General features: G+C 45.2%; 1 protein-coding gene across 1 annotated transcript; it reads right to left on the bottom strand.

The window, feature by feature from the left end:
* Window positions 1–3,657: 3,657 nt before the first annotated feature.
* On the bottom strand, window positions 3,658–11,270 carry LOC136937839 (myocyte-specific enhancer factor 2C-like). The gene is given in 6 exon segments (XM_067230954.1): window positions 3,658–7,688; window positions 7,929–8,064; window positions 8,632–8,761; window positions 10,181–10,270; window positions 10,272–10,354; window positions 11,267–11,270. Coding segments are annotated over 6 exon segments (786 nt in total). The 3' UTR covers window positions 3,658–7,345.
* Window positions 11,271–12,141: the final 871 nt, after the last annotated feature.

Below are 12,141 nucleotides of genomic sequence, written 5' to 3'. Positions count from 1 at the left end.
ATACCTTTCTAATATGTTCCAACGAAAACACACTATTTTATTCAAACGCAACAGTTACAGTAGGCAGTAGAGAAATTGATAATACATTGTCACCTGCTAATCAGTCCAAGGAATGCATCAAGCTTTGAGTATTAACTAAACAAAATAAATCACCAAATCGCCTTACGATAGATGGAGAATAAGCTTCAAGCGTCAACTTTCAATAGGATATTAAACATTACGTTTCCGAATTGAAAATAATTGAACAGACCACGACTTGTGAATCTAGGACAATTTGTTTCATCCTACATATAACTAAAAACTTAGGCTCACCAAAAGACACCCATAAAATATTGATAAGATTATGAATGCGTTGTTTTATGTTTAGTAACAGCCTACAATTTGAACATATGTAGACCTATTTCGGCTGTGGCAAGTGTACAGGTGTATTTCTGCATATGCCAAATGTGTCCCAGTTATTTTATCCAGGTCTAATCGTTAATAATGCTCTCAAACATGCCCTTTATTTTAATATTGAAAACATAGGCCATCTTGTGCGCCGTGATTACTACGATAATTGTCTGATTTACAATGTACCTATTGTATATTATTCTCCAAATCAACCTATTCAATTTATTGAATCAAATGGATTCACCTTGATTTTGTTGAATCAACTGGCTCCAGTACCTTGAGGTGAAATACATAGGCTAGTCTACTAATAAGAAGCAGAAATAATCAGTCAAATTGATTCTCTGTGTGAGCCTTTATGTGCCTGTGTGTGTGTGTGTGTGTGTGTGTGTGTGTGTGTGTGTGTGTGTTTGTGTGCGTGCCTGTGTGTGTGTGTGCGCGTGTTAGCTACTGAGTGTTTGTGTACTATTGTGCGATTGTATTAATATATTTTAAATGTTGACCTCTTTACACTAGAGGAATACACAAGGTTGGCCTATTTCTTCTTTGTCTTTTTCTTTCTTCAATCAATATTGTGGGGATTTTATTTGTACTCGTATTGCTCTTCGAACGGCATATTTGTTCAGGAGGGCTAAATATAGCTTTGATTTGGAGTTACTCTGCACTGTTTGCCTTTGATACATACTTTCATATTCAGCTCGTGTGTAGCCTATATTTGAATGAATGCAAATTCCATGATTATAGATACGCAATAGTGATGCCTACTGACATTTCATATTACATTTACTATGAACAATATAGTGTTGATTTGGATTTTCTGTGTCCGTTGATAAGGGGTTCTCCTTATGAGTATATGGTGACATCTAGTGGTACTGATGTGAACAGTTTTACACGCTGTTGATAGGGATTGATATACATTTTGTAATCTATAAATAATTTTTTTTTTGTGAATAAAGTGCTTTGAATTCTGGTGATTTTGAAACCTTTAAATTACGAAAATATCCAAAATAAAGTTAGAAGTCATAAATATGAACTGTTGACGTTATCTGATGATCCAAAATGAAGTACATTAGGACACAGCGTACCTAAATGTATACATAACTAGTGTAATTAATATTTCTATACAAAAGCAGTGTTTTATTTGACTGGGACATGGTTGAATAAACGTTGGCCTATTTTGTGTAGGCGAAGTTACATCCACTTAGCCATATATAAAAAAACACATATTGCTTTATTTATAAGCTCATACGTATCATTTACAGTAAAGCACTGATAATAACATTACTGTATTTGCAGATCTTTTTGATGTTGGCTTTACAAGACCTCCATTTTGTACCCTGTCGCTGTGAGGAAGACCAGACGGGGTTGAGTCCAAGCTCAGAGCGCAGATTTAGTAAGTACGGTCAGACAGGCAGAGGTCAGTACACGGACAGACACGGCCATACAGGTAATCCAAAGTAGGGAATTCGAAAATTAGCCAAGGTCAGGAACAGTACACAGATTAAACAAGGCTCAGACTGAACTGGAAACAAGATCAAGACTTCGCACAGGACAATACACAAACAGGCACTTAAATGCTGAAACCTTAAACGAGACACAGGTGCCGCCGATTGTCCTCATATTCTGGGGATTTACCAGCCAATTACTAGCTGCCTTAGAAGGCCTTGGCGTGACAATCGCACTTACCCAAAGGTGACGGCGTGACGCGCTAGTAGTGGGATGGCATTCTGCGTTGTGGCCGAAGATCAGGTCATCGCACATTTGGAAAATGTTGTTAATATCCGGTCAATTAATAGGCCTTTTAGATATGAATAATTCAAATGTGAATAAATACACATTCCACGAGTGATTTGGATTTGGCCTACAGCATAGTGGACTGGTGAGTGATTTTAAGAATAGCGTGGCAAATGTAGCCGATTTGATCTATTATTTTTTCCAATTATATCCAATAAATTCGATGAATTCGATGAAGGCCAGTATTCTACGTTGGACATAATATTTTTGATTGAGTTTGAATTATTTTCAGTCTAAAATGCAGGATATTCTTTTGCGACCAAACACATGATTCTTCATCATTAAATTACTGTGAAAATGCATTGACAGGAATTATGTAGGGATATCTAATGTCCAAATGTGGTTATCGAAATTAATGGGCTATTGGACAAATAAACAATAGGCTATTGATTAGATGGCACATCGCACTTCAATAGTAAAATATTATTTCCTGAATTGACGTGTAGCCTAGTCCTTTATCAATGTGGTTCAATCAGATTAATGCATCTAATTGAGCCATATTAGGCCCACATGCAGTGACATTTCATGTTATTGAATGTAGCCGTTTGGTCTTCTTGATCTGGGATTACATTTTTCAAGAAATTGGAGTTAGTCTACCGGACATCAGGTTTAGTGTGAACCTGTCCAAACACAGGCCGCTCTTTAAATGGAGGTAGGCCTGAATCGTAAAATACAATCACAATAATGCTCTTTTCGTACAAATGTTAATGGTTGTTCTTGTCGCCAATATATAAAAAAGTGTAAACTGCACAGTTAGCTGTTTGTTCTGGTTTTGACAAGGCCTACTGGAATAACTGAAACCGTTGGTTTTGATAACGTAATGAAGCTTGTGTTTTGAACAACGTGTATTCAAATGCATGTGTGTTGTTTCATTTTCCAATTTCTAGTAAGATATGAATGCGTTGTGTCAAACGATTCAGAATTTCCCATGTTATTATTATGTCAACGGAATTAAACTTGGAATTTAAACATCAAATAAACATGTACAAAACAAATTTTCATGATGTGAGTACTGTATGTTTAACTGTTCCAAAGAATGAAAGACTGAAAGGCAGTTTCATATTTCAATGTCATATTTCAATGGAATCTATATGCCTAATCTTTCTGTGCAAATGGGCACTAACTATTATGCATGTTTTAAGACTAAACTGTGAGTCATGTTGTCTATATTTGCATGTTACAGAGGAAAAATCAATAACTGTTTCAAGTTAAGACATGAAAGGAAATTATTTAAAGTTCCTTAAGCTACTGTGAGATGTTTGGAAATGTGCACAAACTTGAAGCCTATATTTACTACAAGTGGTCACAAATAAGTTATATATAAATATGTTTCAAATGACAGCAGTTGCAGTGTTTTGCAGGTCCGTGTGGAGAATATTTGATATGTCAATACAGTGTGCATAGTCCTTTAAAGGTTGTTGTGAAGGACATTGACGAAATGGACAGACAAAATGAAGTCACACCAGCACGTCAGGGTAACTAAGAAAGCCAGTAACTTTACTGAATTCTCTGCAAAATACAAATACCTTTCCCCAGCAGAAGAAACGTTTATTTCATCTCCACACGTTTTCACTACATACAGCTGAATCAAGTCCCTTGAGATACAGAGATGTGGTTTCAATTTAATAACATCTTATCCTCAATGGCGACAAAGGCCAGCTTATGCCGCTGAAAGCCTCTCTTGTGTTCCGCAAAACACTAACTTCAAACCTCCCCAAATTCAGGTTTTTACAAGCTACATTTGATACTACAGACTGACTTTTTAAGCATTTTTTAAAGATATATATATCATTTTTTTTTTTTTTTTTTTTTTTTTTCGTCTTCTTTTTCAATGTATACAACTTAAATAAAGAAACCACAAACAAAGATGGAGCAGTCAGAAAATCACATGTGAATGCAGAGACCTCAAGCAATGTTCAGTTAATATTCCACATGACTGTACAGGTGCATGGTCTCCCCTTTTTGCATTGTAAGCGGCAGAGAAGTCAGCTGAGGTACTGGGTGGGTCAATTTTGAGGTACCAGTAGAAGCTATCAGTACAACACATTTCAACTGATCAACAGATGGGGAAACACAATGGCTTCAAACGGATAGTAACAAGGAAAATCGGAGATCAAAAAACAAACAAGTTTCTCTTTGGTTAAAACAAAACAAAAACAAATGGATGAACGCCATCTAGATTTCGAAAAGCACACGACAGGTAAAAGGAGATTGCTTTGATGTGACATGTTTGCCTCATCAGAGAGCGAGTGACACATGCATCACGACAGGGGACCCGGCCAGAGCTGTAGGGCTGGGATGGATATAGGATACCGAAACAGGGTTTTTCTATGGTCATTTCACCTGAATGAATCAACGGAGTCATTTTCAAATGACTCTCCCTCTTACTGAAATACTGAGATACCATCAATGCAATGCACTAAGGGGGATACATCACCAAACATGTATCCAGCTGGCATTCTTAAATACCTCTCACCAAGTGTAAGACAAAGCCCTCAGTGGGCTCTACATATTGGCGACCGTTCATGACCCATTGAGACTGAGATGGGAAACCGATTCTAGATTTGAGCAAAGGCTTTTATTGATTTTTTTGTTGTCGATGTCAACGCTTGCAAATAACCATGAATGACATGGGGCAAAAAAAGAGTATTACAACACAGAAAATGCCACTGGCTTTGGTTTCTTCACACCTATAGGCTGCCTGGAAAATCACGTTCCTTTTAACCTTTCGTTTTGAATGAAAAAAGATCATAAGAAAGGGCTCTGCCCCTTAACCGGACGACACAGACTGTATACAGCAACAACATCGTGAACTCGCAGGAAATTATGCACACAGAAATACCATAACACTGACAGCAGATAGGGGAGTGGGTGGCAGAGAGAGAGAGAGAGAGAGAGAGAGAGAGAGAGAGAGATTGGTGGCGAGATCTATTTTTAGAAATGAATCAAGACAGTTAGTTGTCAAAAATCAACCATTGTGCTTCCCCCCCTCCTCCCCCCAAACCAGCCGTATCAATTTCCTGACAACCATCCTCCGATAGTTCTCTGACTTTGGGGGTAGTGTGATTTGGATGCCGGGGCAGACCGCTGGACGGAAGGAGTCTATCTACACAACTCCTGTTCTGATGACTGTGACATCATTACAAAAGTGACCACGATCATACGAGGACATTGCACTCTGACATAAATATGACTTCAAATAAATACTTCAATCTGGACTTGCGTGATGCCCTGCACACAAGTAAGGGTTTTATTATGATCAGAGGCAAACGAGGATTTGAAGAAGAAACGATAAATAATCTTCCAAAATATACATAGTGAAGCAGGCCAATGTCACGTCGATGGTGACATCGGGGGGGGGGGGGGGGGTGACGACTAATCCTTGAGATCACAAACGAACATGTCATTTGGTGTCTCACTTGTTGTTAAACAATGGGAAGAATATGTCACGTTTATATGCAGCTTCCCATTCCACTCCCCAGGCAATGTCCACAACGATGATTTATCAGCAAAAGAGGCCTATGTTTCCTCATCGAGTCCTTCACACAGACAAGGGCCAGGCTGTTCCGGCAGGATCTCAAGGTTAGATTAAACAGGCATCTGGACAACACAGGCCAGAGCTCAAACCCAACAGAACTGACAACATGTGCAACCGCACATAGCAAACTCCACTAGAAAACAAACAAAAGAAATCATTATTATATATATTTATATATTAGAAAGCTATACACAAGCATGTTAATTTCACAGATGTTTTTTTTTTTTGTCCTTTTTTCTTTTTTTTCGATTCTTAATATTACCGTAATCATATAATAATTAGAAATACACGTTTAAAAACGAAACCTCTACAAAGAGAAAACAGTTCAGCAAAGCATGGGTTCCCAGTCTGTTTTCATGGCTTAAGGTTTGAAAGCCCAGTAATTTCATCTCTTGTTGGACTATCCGTGTCATATTAGCAAAGCTATCAAAAACACATTCTGGCTTATAGAAACTACAAAAAGCCACAAAAATGCTTTGCATTGTATTCCTTTCATATGAAAATATAAGCAAGTGTATCGTAATTTTTTTTTGTTTTGTTTCTGTTTGTTTAATACTGAACAGCTAATACAAGACCCGGGGTTTCCTTGATTAAACTAAGATGGCTCTTGGATCGTAAGATGAGCCTTTAACAAAGCTCCGTGCCAGAAGCACAGCACTCATCCTGGCTTCCAGGTTCGTCTAGCATTGGGTCTGTGGGTTCACCTGTACAATCCTTCAAATGTTGCATAATAGCTTTCATCTCGCGAGTAAATAAATCTGTACTGCCTGGCAACTTTTGACTCCCCCATCCTGACCCCCGACCCCTCTATTTACATAAATACGTTGAACCTGCAACATGACATCATCTATGGTTAACATACATTTTGCAAGGGAGAACCGTGTAGAAGGTAGCAATGAACATGACACTGTACATGTGTATTGGTGGACCAACTCAAGTGCTAGACCTTTTCCTCAGCTCTACATACGCTCTCCTGTTTTCCTCTGCTTACTGATTATCGCGGAGGCAAGTTGTAAGTACTTTTACAAAACACCGGAGTACCTGACTTTTTTTTGTTTATTTGTTGATATGCGTATATGTACACATACACACACGTGTAAATATATATGCATACAGGATTTTTTTTTCTTCTTTTTTTTCTTCACACACGGCACAAGTATGCATAGTTCCCCACCAAAGAAACCCCCTGATCCTGACCTTACCAACACCCACCCCTATGCCCCCGGCCCCCCCTCCCCACCATCACCCCACTGCTTTTATATAACTTCAATATGTATAACACACACACTCTGCAAAAAAGAAACAAAGAAAAAAGAAAAACATTACAGTTATATCGAGAAAAGGACGTCCCCTTTCTTCCTTAAGCAATAGAGAGAGAAAAACAGAGAGTTGAGAGAGAGATAGAGAGAGGGGGGCCAGGAGGTGAGTAAGGTGATATTTAGCACGAGGGTCTCGGGCTGGGGGGGCGGGGAAGGGGGGGACGGGGACGGGGGCGACGTCGTGACATTGCGTGTCGGGGGCGCGAGCCGATCGCCCGCTGGCCGCGAGCGAGGCCGGGGAGGGAGGGGGGCGGGCGGGGGAGGGGCACGGGGGCGACACGGGGGAGGGAGGGGGGCGAGGCCCCAATCATGTGGCCCAGCCCTCGGACAGGCGCACCCGCTTCACCGAGGGGCTCTCGCGCTCGTCCAGGGGCGGCCGGCTCAGTCCCAGGGGGGAGTGGAAGTCGTTCCGGTGCTCGTCGCGGTCGCTGCCCTCGTGGGACGAGCCGCAGCTGCTCAGGCTGTCCACGGGGGAGCGGCCCGAGTCCTGCCGGCCGGAGGGGATCTGGGGCTGCTGGTGGCCGTAGCCCCCCGGCGTGTTGCTGCTACGATCTCTAGGAGGAGAAACAGGTTCGGACTTGATGTGCAGGCTTTGAGCAGAAGGCAGGGAGAGATTTGAACTCTGACACAAGTGAGTGCTAGTGCAATTTCTGTGGGAAGGAAAGGAACAGGGCGTTACAGAGGGACACACACGCTTGCGCGCACACACACAGCTCACCACGGCTGAGTGAAATAACACGCGTACACACTGTATATCGTTTATGGCGACACACAAAATGCCTCAACTTTGAACGACCCTGACGGTCGTTACTGTGATTTTGACGTCTCTGGATAGGGGTCAACACGTATCCTGTGAGAAAATTGTGAAATCGTGTGTGTCCTGTGCTCACCCTAGCTGACTGAGGGCTGAGTGCTGCATGTTCTGGAGATGTTGCTGCTGCCAGCCACTCATGGAGCCCAGGTGGAGAGAGTTACCACTGTTGAATCCAGACAGAGAGGAAAGGTCTGCGCTGCTCAGAGAGTATTCTGCACACACACACACACACACACACACACACACACACACACACACACACAGATAGATAGAAAGGAGAAGACTGGTCAGGAGGAGTGGAGGCCAGTTCCAACAGGTCTGCAACGTACATTAGGTCTGCATAAAAGAATTGTGAGGTGAGGAGTAAAATTGACAATTTCCGCCTCTCTCTTCACTGTCCTGCTGGGTCAACACAGCCTACTCTGAGTCACAGAGGAAGTGGGGGCCAGAGCTATGGTGCAGTGAGGTTTGTGTTTGTAAATGGCTCCACCTGCTGTTGGAGTAAGGTAACAACTTGGTTTTCCAAGAAATGGAGGTACTACAAAGAACCACCTTGCAGACTGAAAGATTACAAATAAAAATCATATTTTTTTTCCCTCTTGCTGATGATACTTTAGTGATATGAACCCACATTATATTATGTTTTGAATTGCGTGTCCATATTAAACATGTACATGGTGTCTGCCTGTGAAATCAAAACAGCATATGTATATTTCGATGTGGGGACCAGTGTGTGTGAGTGTGTGTGAGCGTGTGTTCACGTCGAGCCTGCCACCTACCTGTACCGTAGGATGTGGAGAGGGCAGATGGGTAACCTCCCATGCCCTGGCCTGGTAGGGTGGGCGTTGCTACAGAAACCACGGGGGTGGCCAATGACTGGGCAGACTGCGAGTTGTTTATTCTCTGGTTCTATGAGGGGAGAAGAGAGAGAGAGAGAGAGAGATAGAGAGAGAGATAGAGAGAGATAGAGAGAGAGAGAGATAGAGAGAGATAGAGAGAGAGACACAAAGAAACGCACATTACAAATAAAGTCAGCACGAGGGAAGAAAAAACGAATAAAAAACAAAAGAACGTTTTCTTTCCCCCCTCTCTCTCTCTCCCTCTCCCTCCCTCTCTCTCCCTCCTTCAGTCCTTCACTCCACAGATGCTAAGAGAATGAACAAGATGCCAGCTTCTTGGAAATGAATCATTTGGCATGCTGCACGGCTGAACCCCGCCAACCCTATCATTTACCACCCCATCTGAGGACCCGCCGTCGCTATAGTAACCCGGCCGGTCTCCACGGCAACGGCGGGGAGTGACGTGGGGAGAGGCACTTTGCTGCGGCGGGGGTGAAGGAAATGATGGCGGCTTGATGCAATACGAGAGTGCTGCCTTTGTTGCCTTTCATTTCCTGGTTAGGGAGGAATAAAGCCAGTATGAAGGCGTGCCATGGTACGCTTCTGAGAGAGGGGCGGGCTGGGGTGGAAGGGGGGATACTTGTACATGAGAGGGTAGCAGGGAGGGGGGGATGGGGATAGGGGGTGGAAGGGGGTGGGGGGAGGGGGGGGGAGAGTGCATTTTGTCAGAACAACCACTAGGTGTCACCCTGGACCCTGCCAAAACCCCCCAAAAAGAATCCTCAAAGCAGAAAAACAGAAAGCGCTTTGTTGCGCCTGGCGAGGAGATCAAGAGTCACCTCAGGACATCAGACGTTCCACCTGAACCCGTCAGGAGTTACAGAATAAACGCGGGTCTTAGTGAGGGCAACTTCGATGAGAGTAAATACCGTCTCGAGCCACGGAGATCTTCTCTGACAATCCAACTCACCAGAAGCAGATCGACATCCTCACACTGATGGCATTAAGAGGGAAAGGGGGGATGGGGGGGTTGATACATTTGAATTAGTGTCTGATTGGATGGAAAGTGTCTCTGGGCGTGGCTCTATGGGTCAAGCAGAGGCAGGGCGGAGGCGGACTGAAACATCTAAGAGTACAGAGAGTACGAGACCACTGGCGTTGTCCACCTGGACGAGGAAACCGGGACGGTTCTGGAACACGTGTAGGACCAGAGGACGTTTCCTTGACCATGATTGAGGACAATCTTAACAGACAAAAACCTTTTTTTCCGGACCAAACACCCCCCCCCCCCCCCCCCCCCCCCTCTCAGTGATCCATCCGGTCGAGGATGTAGACTTTGTGGGCGTCTAGGAAACCGGCTCCACAAAACGGAGACGACGGCAGACAATGACGACAGGGGAGGAGGGGTAGAGGAGAGCCGTGGGGGGCGGGGGGGTGGTGTAGAAGGCGGGGTTGGGTAAGGATGAGGGTGGCGGAAGTGGCGACTCACAATGGAGGGCATGTTGTTCTTGGCGCCGGGGGGGATGAGCACGCGCAGGTCGGGCTTGCGGTTGTTCATGCCCAGGTTCATGGGCGGGGGGGGACTTGGCCTGCATGTTCTTGTTCATGCCGCCCGGAGAGACCAGCAGGCCGGGCGAGTTGCGGTGGTTCCCATAGCCGTTTCCTAGAGAGAGAGAGAGGGAGAGAGAGAGGGAGAGAGATAGAGAGAGGGAGAGAGAGAGAGAGAGAGAGAGAGAGGGAGAGGGAGAGAGATAGAGAGAGAGAGAGGGAGAGAGAGAGGGAGAGAGAGGGAGAGAGAGAGGGAGAGAGAGAGAGGGAGAGAGATAGAGAGAGAATAATCCATTACATCCCAATGTCTATAACCACAAATATATATATAAAAAAAGACACTAAGCACGAACGTATACATGATCCTGTGAATCTGTCATTTTCGAGCCAGCGCGACCATATCTCGCTCACAGTTAGCAGTTCCCTATCTAGAAGATCCTATCAGCTTAAAAATAAACCCTCGCATGGCTCAAAGACGTGTTCCTCTTTCTGTTACAGCAAGTCTCTCCAGTCTCTCCAGTCTCGGTCGTGGAGGAAGATCCACTGAGGCTGAGGGGAGACACACCCCCCCCCCCCCCCCCCCCAACCCCCTCCACCCCTGCAGCCACGACGGCTGAGGGCAGAGGACAAGGGGAGATGGGCGGGGGGGTGGGGGGTGGGACATCTGTCAGGATGGAGCCCTCACAGGGGGAAGGTGTGTGCTGTGGTCGGGCTCAGGTCCCTATCTCTCCATCTCCTCGTATCTCTAGTTAGAGCAGGGGATGGGGGGGGGGGGGAGGGGGTCACGACTCCTCCCTGTGTTTCGTGGTAAGGCCGAGGCTGCAGGTTTGAGGTTAGACCGTGAACCCTGCGGCCATCGTCTACGCTGCTGCTCGGGCTTCACCTCAGCTATGGAGAACAAAGGAAAGTGCTGGAAAGTGAGTGTTTGACATTGATGAGTTTTGATGGATAGGAACATAATTACCCCATTCTGTGCCCAAGACGGAATATTCTATGGAAACAATGTACTTGTCACTCTGTAACCAACCCATTTTCCTTCATTCGATCACTGTATGTTAGACCGTGATTTAAGGCCTGCTACTAACAAATCTTGTCAACTCTTTTTATTGTTGGCCCATCTTTACTGGCCACCGTTCATCACAACAGCGGTTGCTAAATCAATTTAGTTATGAAACCAGAAATATTGACTGTATTTAAAACATTGTCAACCCAGTCAAAACATTGTTTTGGTTGAAGCAGCTCAAGGCAGACGTAACTGCAGACAGTGATATATTTAGACAAAATGACATGCAACATAAATATACATGTAACACAGTGGTTTGGTTGTGTGGCACGGCTGTGACACGAGGCTGTCCTTCCCTGCTCTGACCCTCCGTCCTCCGCCAGCCCTATCATCATCCCTCAGGGCTGTGTCTGCTCGGTGACAACCAGGGAGGCTGCAGACCGCAGGAGGGACAGGAGCTTTGCGCCGGCCGGCCCCAGCCAGACACACATGTGTCTGGGTCCAGACAGACATGTGTCTGGGTCCAGACAGAGCGCCAAGAAGCCCCGGGGTCGTCCTCCCCCGCCCCACCCACCACAGCCACATTCCGCCTGCTTCCTCCCGGAGCCTGAGCCGGCCACCCCCGCCTGCTCCCCCCCCCCCACCCCCCCCCCCCCCCTTCACCCCCCCCTGCCCTCCTCCACACCCACCCCTCCGCCCCTCTCCTCCGCCACACGCTCGCGATCGGCGGGGTTACCGTCCCACGAACGTCCGCATGAAAAAAAGAAGAAGCGAGAGTTAAGCGCGGGGCTCTGTGTTATTTTGTGTTTTTTTTTGTTGTCGGGGGTGGGGTGGGGTGGGGGTGGGGGGGGGGGGTGGGGGTGGTTTCTAACCCAACACTCCACAGCATTTCCTTCTCC

This window comes from Osmerus mordax, chromosome 28 (assembly GCF_038355195.1).
Source record: "Osmerus mordax isolate fOsmMor3 chromosome 28, fOsmMor3.pri, whole genome shotgun sequence".
NCBI lineage: Eukaryota > Metazoa > Chordata > Actinopteri > Osmeriformes > Osmeridae > Osmerus > Osmerus mordax.
The sequence above is the reverse complement of the archived record's forward strand: the minus strand, read 5'-3'. Positions and strand labels throughout refer to the sequence as shown.